Below are 17,596 nucleotides of genomic sequence, written 5' to 3' on the forward strand. Positions count from 1 at the left end.
CACACACACTCTCAGTCAGGTTTGCTCCTTTCTGAGGCGGTCGTGAATTTGCTGTTAATATGCAAACATCCACGTTGGAGCCGGAGCAGCTGAGATGAACGCCTCACCTCTCTGTTGGTTGATTTTATATTTATTTTCTATTTCTGGGCCCACTGTGGACTGCGGAGGAGCTGAAGTGCATGTGTGCGTGACATGGAGACATGCCTCACACACACACGCCAATGACAGCTCAGATATGAACAAACACTGGCCGGAAACACCCCCCCCCCCCCCCATCAGAGTGTGTGTAGGACCTGGTCAGTATTGGACATCACTTATATGCTTACATTTACGGGGTTAAATTATTGGGTGCTAGTGGGTTTAAATAGGAGGCCATAGGCATAAATAGAAACAACCAGTACTGATATTGTGCCATGTGGGTTCTACATTTATCACCATTTCCAGAGCTTTCTGTGAATTTTCTACGAAATGGTTCATTTCTCATGTACCGCAGAGATGTTTGTAAAACAAAGTTTAATCTACTGCATTGATTCTGTTCTTTTATTTTACGTTTGAGGAATGATGTTGGATTGTTACGTTTGACTTAATTTTTTCCTCATGTCGTTGCTTTGACAGCTGTTTGGGCCAAAAGGGATGATTTTCTGTGAGTGTTTGCATCATCGCTGGTCAGACCGACCTTGTATCAGCACATATTAATAAAAAACTATTCAAAACATACACAGTCGGCGCTTCCGGGTTTCTTTGGGGACGTGTGTGTGTGTGTGTGTGTGTGTGTTCCCGCTCGTGGAATAAAAGTTGAACAAATGATTATATCTCTCGCAGCGGCGTATAAACTTCAGTATACCTTCCTAATGATTCAAAATGGAAATGAAAAGACTGTGCGGACTAATGCAGTGGTTATGTTTTATTCATGGTTTGGCCTTCAGGTTACTACATGTGAGCGTCGCGCTGCTCCTCTTAAGTACCATGGGAAGCAGGGGACCGACGGCGAGCAGCTCGGCCTCTTACTGAGTCAGCTCCCCTTTGAACTGCACACAGTGTGCATATGCAGATTCAGAGTGATGTTTCTGTCAAACACTGCGCCTCACAGTGCAAACCGGACCAAACAAAGTCATCAGAGGAAACGTAGGAAAAACACATGCAGACAGTTTAGGAAACATAAATCTGCACGACGATGCTGATGGACAGAGGTAAGCCAAGGTGGGGAGAAACTTAGTATAAGGATGAGTATAAAATTGAAGTATTTGAGGTTTTTGCTTATGCAAAGACTTTATCCTTTTGCTACATTTCACAACACCTGAATGTGTCATTACAGTGTCCTTGTTTGTGCTTACCTATGGGTAAGGGATTGGACAGTAAATCCACCAGGGGGCAGCAGAGAGCAGAATCGTTCATCATCGAGCTTGGATGGTGTTTGAGATTATTTTTATTTTGTTTTAATTAATTCCCCAAACCACGGTAATCTTAAAAATTCGTAAATTGTCTCAATTCCATTTTCATGCTCGAGCCGTCTCACGTTAAGATGGCAGAAAAAACAGTAACTGAAACCATTACATTCATGTACGTATGTGTGTGTACATGCAGACCTGTGGGTGCACCAGTCACCATCAGACAAGGTCAATTAACCCTTTGTTGTGGTGTGATCCCTAATGGAATTGTTTAATAGCATAGTTTACGGGGCTTTGAATGCAGCACTGTTGCCTGTTAACCCACAGCAGGGCAACAGCAGGCGACCTCAGCAGACTGTGTGAATGGCTGCTTATGGTTTATAAACCAGTGATATAACCCGTCTAATTGGTGCGGTTAAAGTGGCTCACATTATTTCCTTTAAGCCTTTTCATTCCTGATGCGGTGCCATCAGTGTTTGTTTCCTCCACTGTTCATAATCCCATACACAGTGGACTATTATTGGAAACTAATTAGCCGATATCTAATTAATATGTGCATCAGAGCCATCTTCAGCTGTAATAATGCACTTCAGAAAAATCTCCACCCTTGACAGGATATTGAGGCCTAAATTTGAGTTGTGGACATTTTGGGTTCAATCCATTGGACTGTATCATAAACCTTTAGTGGACTTGTTATATTGGATTGACCCAACTACATTACTGTCAGATCTATTGAAAATCTATCATTCAGGATTACAACATTATCTACGTGGGATCTTTGATAAATTCCAATTCAGGGGATTTGCCAAGGATTAATTACTTGACATAATCTCTTTTGAAATTCAACACACTTTTGCCAATGATGTGGGATGGATATTTCCCCTCGGGGATCAAAATAAATAAATCACCTTTATATTTACCCAAACAAAAAAAACACCTTGTCATGGTTGTCCTATAAAAATCCCCAGCCGATATAATGCCATTATCTCAGGGGACTTTATCATGTCCAGAAAGACGTGAACATTAGCCAGTGGTCAGCAATTTGGCATGTAAATGTCACATGTACGTATGTTCATGTATTCGCCATTACTGTTCAAACATTATAAGTAGTAGTAGTAGTAGTAATATTAACTTTTCTTACAAAAAAATCCAATGTCATTTATTACATATATTTTGACTGAAGTTGGGTTAAAAAATGTAAATAAACTTTAAAAAGTACAGGTAGTATAAAGTTGGATTGACCGATAATATGACTCAAATTTAATCAAAAAATCTGTTTTTGCAAATGAACTCAAATGAACACACACACAATATATATATATATATATATATATACACAAATTATATACAAAGGGTGCCCTTAAAAAATGGACACCAGAAATACGACATTCAATGTTTTAATTCAGCTGCGTTACACTATTTCTTCCCTCCCCTATTATACTTTATTCATGTGCTGAAACATACGGCAGTGATGGACTTTGCTGTCCACGTCACTGTCATGTGTTCCTCTACATTTATGATATCGCATGATGACCCACCCCCATCTGCCCGGCTTTTCCCTCTCTCATGGCCCCTCCGTGAAACTCCCTGAGAGGGAAGGCTCTGAGGCAGTGACCACTCAGTCACCCCACATTTCATGAGTGCTCCAGTAACACTTTCATACGGACTCACCAAACACGAGCAACAAAGGCTAACCACTGGCCCACTCACTTCCCAGCCTCGCTCCATCTAAGAGGAAAGAAAATACAGAAACTGTTAGGGGTCATTGCACTTTTATGGAGGTTTTAAACAGAGTTGTTTCATTCACAAACCAAACACACCGCAGCTCTCAACAGGTCAGAGAATAGAGCTTTGTTCAGTTCGGCCTTAATATGCGTGTGTGTGGGGGTGGTGATCAAAATCTAATTAATTTAAACACTGTAACGTACATTACACTTTCACATTTAAATAATGTGTTAACTATCTCTGATTTTGTCAGTATACATTTAGTTGTAGATTCAGTAATCAGAGAAATAATCTTTAAAATGCTGATAAACAGACTTGTACAATATTCTGCATTAATCTATAATACAACAGAAAGCCTGATTCAAGAGAATGAATACTGAACATTCAAGCTGAGAGCAGTGTTGTTTTTTTAATACATCAGCAACCCCACCCATCTTTGATCACAGAAAATGGGGTAAAATTACATTAATATTAAGTCTCTAATTTAGACAATGTTGGATAGTGGTACATTTCAAAACTCACCCTGTTTATGTTTCTTATAAAAGTAGAATGTGTGTTTGGCTCCGTGCAAAAGTGACATATTTGTTAATATTGTGTAATTCTGCCGCAGATTTTTAACTTGGAGTTGCATGACATGTGATTATTTACTGCCCCCTTGTGGTGCAGATGTGATTCTTCTAAATATACTAGACTTGCAAGCAACTGTGAAGCAAATTTGTAATGCAATCTTAAATACTACACACAATAATTAACCTAATCCTTGTTTATATTTGGTCTTTTTTAGATAATATATCAAATGCACCTGTAAATAAAACACTACACTGAGCGCACACTGTGTGTCATGTACTATAATTCTAACAAACAAGACGCAGATGCATTACAATGCACACAAGGTGCTCAAACTACCTCCATAAATAACAGAAAAACTAATAACCCTATACAGCATCCTCAGTGTAACCATTGACCACATTTTGCATTTATTTTTTGGACCACTTTTTTTTTCTTTATTGTTTTGAGCAGCCCATAGCTTCACACAGAAAGCGAGAGGTTCAGGCCCAACACCCATGAGGAGATAACGTCTACTTTTCAGCTGACTCAGTTCTGCAAGACAATCACAATGATGCACTGCCTGTGGAGTTCCTTAACTCATTGACACCCTCTGGAATACTTGACAATAACATGAAAATGAAATTATGAAGTCATGCTGCTTCGGAAGCTGCAACCACCACCTTCATCACCTTCAATTCTCCAGGGGAAAGAGAATACAAGGTGATGAGGAGGGCATAATTGTACATTTATACTTATGTGTGTGTGTGTGTGTGTGTGTGTGTGTGTGTGTGTGTGTGTGTGTGTGTGTGTAGTAAGTATGTATCTAAAAATGTCTTTCAGATAAACAAGCACTGTGGATGAAAATGAAACTGGAAGACATTTATATAACATTCAAAGACACATTGGTTCTGTGGAGATGGTGAGCTGAAAATGACCCACCCAACTGGAACCCATCTACTACACCATTGTAGATATTATATGAAATATTAGGAGAAATAACCCTCAAAGTTACTAGGAAACGCAAAACAAGAAGGGACCTTACAGTATTCAATTTAGTTAATTTATTACAATAAACCCCTGCACGTTTTTTAACACTTGATTCAACAATATTCATTTAGTGAATTTATTTCATTTAGTGTGTTTTTAATTTAATTATTCCCGAGCTGCTGTTCTTATATGTTGTTTTTAAATGTTGTTTCTTGTTGTCTTTTTATATGTTATATGTACGCACCCAGGACCAGAGCAAATTCCTCTTAAGTGTTAACTTAATTGGCGAATAAAGCTATTCTGATTCAGATTTTTGTGAAAAGCCTATATCAATTAAAGAGCTAGAGCCCTAGAATTTCAAACACAGCATCTACTTTCTGGCTCTTTGTCGGTCTCCTAGGCAAGGATATGGACGGTCCAAAAAGTGTAACCTGACTCCTCATGCCCTCTGGAGGCTGTGTGAGACATTTCTCAAGCGCCTTCCTTGTCCAAGATATGGACTTCAAAATAGTCGACATACTCCAACCTTGCACAATTTATATCCTGGTGCATGTTGATGTTGTGTAGGAATTTCTAGCTTTCTGTCTATTTTCAAGGCCAAGATATCGGCCATCCAAAAAAACCTGAACATCAACCGAACTCACATCAACAGATCACCATGCCATCTGGAGGCTGTGTGTGGACCTTTGGCTCTCTAGCTCCTTCCTTGTCCAAGATGTGGGCCTTTTTCTAAATTGAAATTTTGTCAAAATTGTCAAAATTGTCAAAATGCTCAAAACTCACACTCATGGATCCTAGTGCCATGTGGATATTGTGTATGCATTTATAGCTTTTTGTTGCTCTCAAAGGCCCAAGATATGGGCTTAAAAAATGAAATTCCTTAGTTGTTGTTATGAAACTGAAGCTACTTGCTGCACATGCTGTACTTCATGTCAGCCCAGAATCTCCCAGAAAGACTAGGAGGCATGAAGAAACAGTGTCAATTGGACAAGCAAGCTGCACTGCAGATTTTAAACACACACATCAACACTGATGATTTTGCTTTTGAGCAGCGCTGTAGAAACAAAGTTTGAGTTCATAAATTTAATCCAGCACAGGGTTCAAACTCATAACATCATGCTCTTTGAACTAGTTCTCATCTTGGGGAGCCATTTGTCAGGTCCCCTTTTGAATTGTGGTTGGTGCATTTGCAGTTGATTGGTATAGCTTCTAAATTTCTACAGCAGTAGTGTCTGACCCAAAAAATAAAAATGTCTCCAGGGAATGTTTAGGAATGTGTTTCCTGGCCATTTTGAGTTGATTGGTATAGCTTCCGTATAGATTGGGGGTAGCTTCCCACCTTATATAGTGCTGGGTGTGGGTCAGGAATAAGGCTGGAGCTAAGGTTAGGGTTAGGTTAGGTTTTTCAAAGGGCTAGAGCTTGAGGTCTGACATCTGGTTCAGTACTCTTTAAGACTCCAGAAACATATGTGAGTTGGTTCAGACTCTGTATCTCACCTCCTTAGGGGGGCCCCCATAGACCTGAATAGAAAATGACAAATTTCACCAAGTGTTTGACCCAAGAAAGATAATAATTTTTAATTCCAAAGAGTGCACTTACAAGTTAAAACACCACAACCTTGTGGTTGTAAAGCAGAGGCTTAACTGAGTGAGCTAGGAAGAAGGCTAAAACCAAATACCAAGAGGAAGATCATGAAAATCGGACAATGAAAAAAGGCAACAAAGTACACAACTCTACAAACTTACAGTGCTGTTTGTCACCGTCCAAATTATAATTGTGATTATGATAATAATCCCCATAATTATGGGGTAAATGTTGATTAAAACAAAACAGAAAGTCATACAACCGAATATACATGCAATAATTAATGACTGATAGCAATAAAATAAAGATGAATTCACATCAATATCTCAAATAAATCAGCCTTGTGTTTAAATGTAATAGGCAAACTACTAAACAAAAAAAAACAAAAGAAGTTTTAAAAATATTTCTCTTAAGAAAGTTACAATACTTGTCCCAAATACGACATATTTCCATAAAGTAAATAGAAGACAACCGTATAAATAGCACACTTATCTGTGCGTATACATAATCCATAACAGATGGTTATGTCATCCCTCAGCTGATGGTATCACTGATGGTTTATGGTACTTTTTCTGGCAACTTAGTGGTTCACCCATCATAAGGTCAAGACCAGCACTTAAAAATATTCATTTCATGATAAGACCAAACAGCAATGCTGTCATAAGAGAAATGCATGATGGGATAAAGTGCTGAACTTGATCTCTAAGGTGCTGCCAGTAAAACGTATCCGTATATATATATATATGTATATCCATTATGAATTTATAGAGGTACACATACAGTATAGTATAATATGTACTATAATATAGTTAAACAACATTATTACTGCTGTTGATATGATTCAAAATGTACAATCAGGCTACATCTACACAAACCCGGATACTTTTGAAAACTCCTTTCTGGTGTGAATGTTTTCGAGAAGGCGGCCGCCTGCACGACAACGATTTAAAACACATAATTGACACTGGTGACAGTCAGGCACAGACACTGGTGTGTGACAGCCAGAGTGGGAATCTGGAGAACGTTTTCCAAAAGCTTCAAAATTGTTTTCAAATGTATCTGTGTTTGTGTGGATGGCACCGCATATTCTATTACTAAAATGACAGTTTCTTTAAGAGTTACTGCTTCACGCCATCGGACACTTCACGGGCCTGGTCTGGGATAGAGCCTTGTTCGTCCACCGAAGCTGCGGCTTGTTTTCCCACGTCAGGACCTCGGTCAAGTTTTCTGTAGGGAGACACATCAAGGACAGGATTCTTAAAAAAGCAACTGATTTGTTCTGGTTTGTTTTGTTCAGTCTGCCCATCAGGTGTGTGTGTGTGTGTATGTGTGTTTGTGTGTGTGTGTGTGTGTGTGTGTGTGTGTGTGTGTGTGTGTGTGTGTGTGTGTGTGTGTGCGTGTGTGTGTGTGTGTGTTCTCTGTGCTACACTGATATGAGAGCAGAGTGGCATGCATTCTTCAATATCATATCAAGACTCACCAACTAGTGTACCGTCGCAGTATAAGATCACAATATTTCAACAAAAGAAATCTTCAAACAATCAAATCAAATCTATTTCTCACTCACACTGATTTTATAGTCACGTATCAGCTAACACGTTTTTTTCTGTTTATTATCCTTATTGTAATGTCGCCAACACATTTTAGTTTGAACCGCCTTTTTGTTAGATATTACTATCTATGTGCAAATAGACACAGGCTGAACACTGAGCACACATGAGTAACATGACATTAACATGAGTAACAGCAGCAAATTCAGTATTAATGATTTCATTAGTTGCAATTAATGATAAATGTTTCATACTGAACCACTAATAAGAAGTGATCAACCTCCGGGGAGCAGACTAAGGAAACATAAACAATGATTTTTCACTCTTACCTCCGGCTAACAAACAACTCTTGTGAGAGGAGTTACGAATGTAAAATCGTTGTTTTGCTCCGAAAATTCAACAGTTGTATCATTTTTGACAATGTAGTGTAACTCAGTCTACCCACAGACTGGAATAATGACCCGGATTTAAGACTTACAGTTCTACGTCTGGTCCTCTGTTGTCCTTCTGTCCGCCTGGATCCTTCCTCAACTTCCTGAAGTTGACAATCAGTATATGTCAAATATTGTTGTTGACTGAATATGATGCTGTGTGAAGGGACAAAATATGGAGGTTTACCTGTTTGGGGCTCCATCCATCCCGCTTGTGTCTCCACTTGGGATGTATACTGTGACAGTGTTTTCACTGTAATACAAAATACTGGTTAAATCTCACTGCTCAGCTAAATGGAAAACTACGCACTAGAGTCTAGAGTCAAAGCAGGAACTCACCCTGGCCGGACTCTAGGAGACGACTTGAGTCGAAACATGGAAAACCTCGCTTTTGTCTTGGCAACTGTGCAATTGAGTGCACCTGATGGGGCAGCAAAGGGTTTTCTAATGGCAAGCCAGATTGCAATGATCACAAAACACAAGAGGAACACACCAATCCCAATTCCAATTTTTCCATAGCGTCCAATTCCTTCTGCATCTAAAGACAAAACAAAGAACACATTCAAATTATCTTCAAATATTCTCATTTAGATGTAGATATTGTTCACGCATAGAGATTATAAAAATCTTAGGCACAAGACACAGCGACTCACCTTTGGGATCCGGTGGTCCGTCCTTAATCCTGTTGTCTTCATTAGGTTCATCAGGGGTCAGATGATGTTGCACTTAATTAGATTAGATTAGATTAGATTAGATATAACTTTATTGTCATTGCCTGTCACAAGTACAAGCAACGAAATGCAGATAGCCCTTAACCAGAAGTCCAAAAGCGATAATTAAATACTATAATACAGATAAGTCACAGTTAAATGACAGATAGGGGTATTTACATTAAGAGCAGTATATACAGTAGAGGAGCAGTATATATAGTAGTGTGTAGAAGTATATACATAATTTATACATTTATAATTTATTATATACATAATCTGCAACATTACCTGAAACTCTGTATTCTGTGCAGTTCTCATTCATTTTGTTTCTCTGAAAAGCAAAGGGACATTCTCACATCTTCCATATTTTGCAGTTTAAGTGAAAATCTGAATTAGGTAAAATAATGAAGAACATACGTCATCCTTAAAGAAGAGCTTCACCGTCAGATTCACACAGAGCTTCATGATGAGTTCACTTCCGGTTAGGTTCTTCACATGTTTAAGGTCATATTCAGGATTGTGGTCACGAGCAATCACTGTCTGTCAGGAAATAATACTAACGTCACTTTGATCAGTCAGGACCATTGGGGAAAAACACTTTTTTACTGAAGAGGGTCAGGAAAAACAACTTTGCGGATGCACACGGACATTAGAGATTGAATATCAAAGTAAATGAAAATACCTCTTTAAATCTGATTTCATATTCATCTTCGCCAGGAGAAAATGGGTACTTGAAAAAGTTTTCACTTTTGATTTTATCACAGCACAAGTCGATATGGTTTATATGGTTGCATCCTGTATGAAAATACAAAACACAAACACAGAAAAACATTAATAAATCATGATAGAGCTACCCACAGCTTCTGGGAAACCCCTTATCAAGGCGCTCCGCCATGGTGGGCGAAGGAAAGAATCATTCTGTGTCAAAAAGAACAGAGAAATACATATTGGCAGAGCTTCGGGCCTCACCTGCTACTGTGTTGTCGCATAATTGTAGAAAAGCAACCGCTGCAACCATTAAGAAGAACATTTTAAATGTGACTCTTCATCAAGAACGAGAGTTGGCTAAAGAGGAAGTGGCAACAATTGGAAGGCACGTGATTAAAGAGAAACTCAAGATAGGCCCAACCCCGGAACCTGCTGTGGAATGTTTTCCTGATGCAACTCGCTCACACACACAACACAGCCACAGCCATAACATAGCGCCCTGCATGCCTTGGATCACAGTAACGGGTTATACACAAAAGATAGTTTACATTTTGTAATCTCTTTTGATGGGCCTCTAAAAAAAGTCGAAAACTTTTTGAGGCTTGGGGATTTAATATAATATCAAACCTTTTGCGCACAATAATTCATTGTTCTATATACAGTCTGCTTCATTATGTCACCACAGTTTGTATGAATAACAAAACAAAACAAAGAATTGCTATTTTTATGTGGTTTTCCAGGCTCATTGGTTAACACATTGCTATGCTTACAGTCAAACTGTCTCTGTGAGCAGGTGAAGACAGCTGACGTTTGTCTTCATCCAATGACTTTGTCCCATTTATTCCACTGTTATTCCCTAACCAGTCGACAAATGTCTCTCCCTCTCTGTGTTTACCCCCAAATTATTCAACCAATTGCCTCATTTCCTGCTTTTCCCCCGAGGCCACTGTTACCAAAATCATTACATCCTCCCTGACATATGCTGTGTATCATCATACCATCAGGTTGTTGTGCAGGAATTCCCCCCCATGCACCTCCTCCTCCTCCCCCTCCTCTTCCTCTTCCTCCCAAACCAGCCATATATCATGTTTTCTCAATGATGTAATCGCTTTAGTGGTTTTGCTTTCTCGTGTAGTTTATCATGACGGACACCAGGGGAGGCCCTCGTCCTGTGGGTCAGAGGATCAGGCGCCTGGGAGATCTTTAAACCGCCACCAACAGGTTCTGGCCTATTCTGGATGTAAACACAAATGTGGGAAGAAATGACACAAGGGGTCTACACTTACAAAGCACTACACTTTCCAGCATCCTCTCTGCATAAGGCTCAGCTGAGAGGGATGGTGCTTGTCCCCCTTCTTTGTCCTCATCGAGGGGTCAGGGACCAGAGGATGACCCTCAGCTGATCCTAAATATAAGAGGCCTTTGGGTCCTCTGAGGTCTCTGTCGTTTTCCTTTACACACACACACACACACGCACACGCACGCAGACAGATAAGCCGGTGTGGTGACACTGCATCTTCTCTGGTCCAGCGAGAAAACACAGAGGACAGCTTGTGTCCCTCAATATGGCCCCCGCCCCCAACCCGACCCAGAACACGCTCCTAAAGTTTCCACCTTAAATGTAATCATCTGCCGGGGAGGCTGAGATGACGAGGAGACGAGACAGAGATGTTTGGAATGATGAAGAGATCAGTCCAGATGGTGTGGACATGGACTCCATCTAATCATCTGATCCATTTTCCATAGATATCAAGTGACATTGTGTGTGTATGTGTGTGTGTGTGTGTGTGTGTGTGTGTGTTTGTGTGTGTGTGTGTGTGTGTGTGTGCAAGCGTCCCTGCAAACTGCCTGAAAACACACATTCACACACAAACACACACACCCACACGTCTCTCTCTCTCCCTCTCTCCCTATCTGTCGCCCTCTCACTCTCACCCTCTCTCTCTCTCCCTCTCTCATTCTCTCTCCACCCCCCCTCCACCCCCCCACTCTCTCTTAATCAAACTCACTAACAGTTCAGTAGTATGAACTCTCCCTCAGCCTTGGGGGGCGTGTGAGTCGAGGCAAAGCAACACGGGCAGAATTCTGAGCAGCTCTATAACAATGGCCGCTGGCTGCTCCGGACGCCTGCTTGGCTCCAGTTAGCGTTTAGCTTCTGCTCCACAATGGTGTCAAAATACAGCCGATCGCAAATCGGAGAGAAACACCAACCAGCACACGTACCAGCCAGGAGCGAGCTGTGAAAACTGGATCGAGTGTATTCTAGATTGACAACCACCCCCATGCAACTAACACACACCAAGAAATACACACATTTCCCAGTGTTTAAACAGCCATATAACATAATGTGAGTGTGAGAGCAATGGAGGAGAGGCGAGTTTAGAGGCTTTGAAAGTGTGTTTGGCCATCACACAGAGATGAAACACACCTGCACACACACCGAGGCGAGCATTTACACATCCCCTTCGGTTTCACACAGGGTGAGATTTTGAAACGTTTGATTGATTGTTTGCCGTTATGTTGGAAAAGAGGGAGGAGCTTAAGGGAAAAGTATGACACCCTATGGATTTAGCTCAAAAAAACGTAATGTGTGTGTTGTGTGTGTGTGTGTGTGTGTGTGTGTAAGACACCGAATTCTGGAGGGATTCAGCCTCTGACTGGACGCTAATGGAGCCCAAAGAGCAGATTCCTACACAGACCTGCGTGTTGAACCATGTAACATCCATTTTCTCAGCTACATCCTGTCCAAAAAGTTATCGGAAAACTTAATCTGAGGTGACGATGAACATATTGGAATCTGACTTAACTTAATAACTTCTAGAGTCAAGGTCAGTTTGCGCCATAGACGCCCTGAAAATCTTGAATTGTGGGTAAATTCTCCTCTGCAGAGGTTCTTAGTTACAGTTAAGAAAAACAGAGCCGGCAGAGTGTGAGAGAACATTCTTCACGGGTGGAGGTGTCACAGGGAATACGCCAGTATATGAACCCACCGGGTCTCACACAATACCACACACACCCTCCACACACACCCACACACACACACACTGATATTATGCCCTCCCTCTTTCCATCGCCGGCCAACTCGTTCCCCACCCTCATGTCTGAACCCAAAGCTCGGGCACCGCAACCCGATCCTGCTGAGAAAGTCTCATAAAGAAGGAGCCAATCAACCGCACCTCCTCTCTCCTTCAGACATCAGGCAGTGTGATGGCAGCCTCCGTATCTCTACTCGCTGGATACGGAGGCTCGCCGAGGCGTCATCATACGCTGCACACTTGTTATTCACACACACGCGGCTTGGACGGGCCTTTATTAATCTGTTTCCCAGCCTGATCTCCTGAGACGAATCTCTGTCAGAAAGCAAACCTCTCCGTTTGAAGCATGGCCTCCAGTTAAACTTGTTCAACTTTTCTCTGTCTACATCACTCTCCTCCTCACTCTGTTTTCTCTCTCGCTGCACCCCCCCCTGCCCCCCCCCCTCTCTCTCTCACACTCTCTCTCTCTTCTCTCTCCCTCACTCTCTCCCTCACTCTCTCTCTCCCTCTCTCTCTGGTCTTTGCTCTACTTCTCCTCTTTTCTCCTAAACTCTCTTCATTTCCTTTCTCCCCCATGATTCGTTGCTGGCACGGATCTGGGTTTTTTCGGGGCCGAGCGTGTCTCGTTACAGCGGCCCAGGCCCTCTGATAAAGCGTCGCATTGTGGAGGATAATCCGTCAGACAGAAACAATGAGGATTTCAGACCGTGCTCGCTGTTACTCCTGGAACCTCACACGTAAATATGGCTCACACACACACAAACACACACACACACACAGAGCGAGACTGCACGCTACACACACGCACACACACACTGCCAATTACTCTGACACACAAACAAGAATGAGTACAAGCACTGGCATGCACTTTGTACTAAGTGGACTCATGAGAAAGTATGCAAGAAACATCACATTACCCATTTGGCTAATTTTCTCCCTGCGTTGCCAAATCTGAGCACGCCTGACCTGAACCCTTGAGCCAACACAACTTCTCTGTGACAGGGATTTGGATTTGGAGGATGAAGGTGGTGGTGGTTTGTGTGTGTGTGTGGGGGGGCGGTTAGGTCAGTGGGGTCTATCACTGTCATGTTTGGTTAAGGCAGCCCTCCTGTAGCCCTTCACACTTGGCTGAGCCCCGTTGTTAAATAAACAAAGGCCTGCGTGTATGTGCGTGTGTGCGTGTGTGTGTGTGTGTGTGCGTGTGTGTGCGTGTGTGTGCGTGTGTGTGTGTGTGGTTGTGCTAAGCATTCAGCCGGTCACCTGCAAAATTGGAAACTGGGAAGAGGGGAGCGGGGAAGTAGGAAGGAGGGTTGCAAAAGAAGAAAGCAGGTGAGCGAGTGAACATTTTTCTGTAAACCAAAGATGAATGTTACCAATTTAACAAAAAGTTACAAACTGCAGAAAGTTTCGAAGCCTTTAGAAATTGACTTTTACCTCGTTTGAGGCCTGAGACAGGGAGAGTTTAGTCTCACGGTCCATACAGGTCCAGCTTTGTCTTCCACCGCTGTCATCCTCTGTCACCAAGACCAAAGAGAGACAAAGAGACGGAAGGGGCATGATTAGAGGACAGAGGGACGGAACCATAACTCACCTCCCAGGTTCAACCAGACAGTAACCGTTATGGCCGACAGCAGCGATTACACCGCAGTTAAACAATTACAACAAATGACAATGTCAACAATCCGGCAGCACTTCAGTCCACCTGTTGCTCAACGGCTTCTAGGAAAATGTCGTTTATCACGTCACGTTCTCAAAGCGGGGCCGGATACACATCAATGCTGAGATGATGAGCGGGTTTGTCCTCATCTCCGTGCGTCTTGAGTGTAATGGGTGCTTCTTGTTGCTCTGTCTGCCAATTATGCAATTATCCCTGGCAAGTTATCCTAATGAGTAATGTCATCAGTCTAACTAAACAGATTACTCAGCCGGCAGCTCATTCACAACCAGGAATTACAGGAGTACTTCCAGGTGTCTGTATGTATGTGCTCCTTAAGCTATTTGCGCTAAGCTATCATCATGGGAAAGCAGATAAAAGCGCACGCACACACACACCCACACACGCACATTCGTCATTTTATTGCTTCTCTGATCTGGATCTCAGGAGGATCTCTGGTCTTTGAATTCACTTTCTGATCCAAGCTCATAAGGATTAAGGAGTGAAAGTTGGGAGCCGCCTCAACACACACACACACACACACACACACACACACAAAATTATGCGATAAACTTTCCATGGACTTCTGTTAATCAACTTTTTTTTTCATTTCTTCTTTCTTCTCTGAGCCAAATGATGTCATCAAGCACCCTGAGCCCGAGGTCAGTGGTTCTCAAACAGTGGTGCACGTACCATTGGTGGAACATGAAATACTGGCTCTTTGTAGTTGACCAAAAGATAACAAAAAGAGTATGTATATAAAGTAAAGCGGTTTTCAGAGGCTTTCATTAGGGAATATAGGATTTAACCTTCAATGATTCTGTTTTGATTCAGAATATCATTTATTTGTTTATTTGTTACTTTAGGTGATTTGTCTGGCTTGTTTTTGAGTGCGTGAGAGCCGCTGATCTAAGATGATTAAACTTTACAACATCACTGGGCTGGACGAGTCGACGTGTAACTCTTGAGGAGCGCAAGATCACTTCAGCCTGTTTGTAATAGAAATCAACATGTTTAGAAATGAGTCAGTATATTGGAAACATGCTGGAAAACAGCATGACGCCAGTTTAAAAGCCTCTGTTGTTGTTTACTGGCTGGCCAGATCCAAGCACGTTCGACTAAGTATCTTAGTATTTCTTATTAGTTCTGAGGTTTGATTCCGTTATTATTATTACTATGATGTCATTTCCATTTATGCTATTTGATGTGGTTTTCATATGAGCCATACAGTTTGAGTGATGAATGGTCTGTATTCATTATTCCTCTGCCTACATTAACACAGGCTGATGTCACGTCACATTACTAGCGCGCACGTGTGTGTGTGTGTGTGCGTGCGTGTGCGTGTGTGTGTGTGTGTGTGTGTGTGTGTGTGTGTATGTGTGTGTGTGTTGGAGAGGGAGTCTCAGCTTGTTGACCCTGGGTGCAGGGAGTGTTCTCCCTCCTCCACTGCACTCGTCTCCAACACCTCACTGCTCCTTGCTATTGTTTTTATTCTCATGATCTTGTTTTTGCATTCCAATCTGCCCTCAGCAGGCAAGGAACTAACATGAGTACACACACACACACATGCACACACAGGCACACACGCGCAATTCTAGACATCTCCCAGACCGCACAACATAAACAAAGCGATTCCTCTATCAACACTGTTTCTCGTCGAGGTCCTGGCAGATAAACTTGTTTTATTGAAGCGTGTTTTGTCAGAGTCTTAACACGCTTTGTTATGCATCTGAAATCATTCCTTACCTGTCAGTTTCATCCCTGTGACTTCGGGGGGTTCACTCAGCGTGCTCGCATCTGGTTTGCAGCGAGGCCGAGAGAGAAGCGGGAGGATGAGAGCAGCTCAAGCAGCAGAAGTGAAGGTGCAGGTAGCAGTAAGGTCACTCTACCCTGACCGATTCTACACAAACATGCCGCACGCTGTGGCGCCGGCCTTATCAGGTAACCTTTCCCATTCTATTGTTCTTCCTTAACACCTCATCACACTTGCAGAGACAACAGCGTGACCTCCAAGACGGCAAAAACAGGCTTAATTGTGCGTTTTCTGTTCCTTGTGTACGCTCAGTTGTGCTGCAGGAAAAAAAGAAAAGATTTACAAACTTAGAAACCGGGTTATTGAAATTATTTCGCCAAAGGAAACATTACGCTTGTCGCTGCTTCTTTTCTTTTTTTTAAACACGGCGACGGTTCCAGTGGGGTCTTACAGTGAAATGTGTGTGTGTGTGTTATTCCTGTAAATGGATTCTGGCGTGCAGCGCAGCTAACAGAGACAATTCTGAGTATGAATTTTCCAGGGATATACTGTGTCGTCCTCACACACACTTTCACACAGTGACTGGCTCTAATTCTGACTCTCTCTCTCTCTGTGTCTCTCTCTGTGTGTGTGAGTGACTCATTTATTAATTCAAGCTGCGAAACATCCTTCACGTCCAGCCTCAGTTGACCGACGCAGATTGTGGAATGAAGCGCGCAGCAGTGAGCCGATCCGCCAAATGATACGGTCTGAATCAGATAGCGCCATGATACTGTTGTCATCAGATAGCGAGAATGCAGGTATGTGATAGAATGATTAAGTGTGTGGGTGTGCAAGTGATGCCACTGTTGTGTATTTACAGAAATGCAGACACACACACACAGAGAAAGAGAGAGAATGAGAGCACAGAGCCTCTGTGACTGCTCTACAAAATTGGACAGCTGATTAAAAATGGTTGTTTGGGCATAAAACCTCCAGGCGGTTAAAGTTTGACGACAGTTGTGTTGAGATTAGAGATGAGACGAGGCTACTTAGTGATTGTGCCCGGGCCCCTGCTCGCTCTCTGAGGATCAGAGAGGATCAGGTTTGCTGTTGTTCCTCTCGCTGGCTCAATGACCTAACTTGGCTTAGCACATCCCAATCCCTGAGGTGCAGAGAGGAGACGGTCCAGCCAAAAAGATTTATGTGCAGAGGAGCAAGCGAGTGTTTCTCACAGACTCACTTCAGGACACCGTGTGCCCGCGCGCAGGCCAAGCGACCGCAGCTGACTGACGTTACTGACGGGAGAAGCCTGAACTGGAGCAAACCACACAGGCACATTCATCCCTTTTAACTCCATTAAGTGTTGGACTGCAGACATCAGAGACCAGCAGCGCTCCTGAGTCTCCGTCTTTGATGCCGTGGAGAAGCTCAGTGAGAAATTCTTGCTTTCAAACATTCATATGAAAGGCAATCTCTCCTTCCCTCAAGAGCGCAATCAATTATTCATCAATTATTTAATCAATTATTATCATAACAACC

At 42.3% G+C, this 17,596-nt stretch overlaps 1 protein-coding gene across 2 annotated transcripts; it reads right to left on the reverse strand.

Moving 5' to 3' along the window:
* Positions 1-6,203: 6,203 nt before the first annotated feature.
* LOC142993559 (uncharacterized) lies at positions 6,204-10,010 on the reverse strand. 2 transcript variants are annotated; one of them, XM_076144341.1, is made up of 9 exons: positions 9,895-10,010; positions 9,608-9,720; positions 9,343-9,465; positions 9,214-9,256; positions 8,869-8,934; positions 8,555-8,753; positions 8,403-8,468; positions 8,263-8,319; positions 6,204-7,461 (listed from the first exon to the last, which is right to left on the reverse strand). In XM_076144341.1, exons 1-9 carry the CDS (start codon positions 9,953-9,955, stop codon positions 7,353-7,355), a joined length of 837 nt encoding a protein of 278 aa, XP_076000456.1. In that variant the 5' UTR covers positions 9,956-10,010; the 3' UTR covers positions 6,204-7,352. The 2 variants fall into 2 exon arrangements, with proteins under 2 accessions (XP_076000456.1, XP_076000455.1); XM_076144340.1 differs by having other exon boundaries at positions 8,869-8,940.
* Positions 10,011-17,596: the final 7,586 nt, after the last annotated feature.

This window comes from Genypterus blacodes, unplaced genomic scaffold, assembly GCF_046128005.1.
Source record: "Genypterus blacodes isolate CSIRO-AG114 ecotype Tasmania unplaced genomic scaffold, CSIRO-AGI_Gbla_v1 ptg000028l_1, whole genome shotgun sequence".
NCBI lineage: Eukaryota > Metazoa > Chordata > Actinopteri > Ophidiiformes > Ophidiidae > Genypterus > Genypterus blacodes.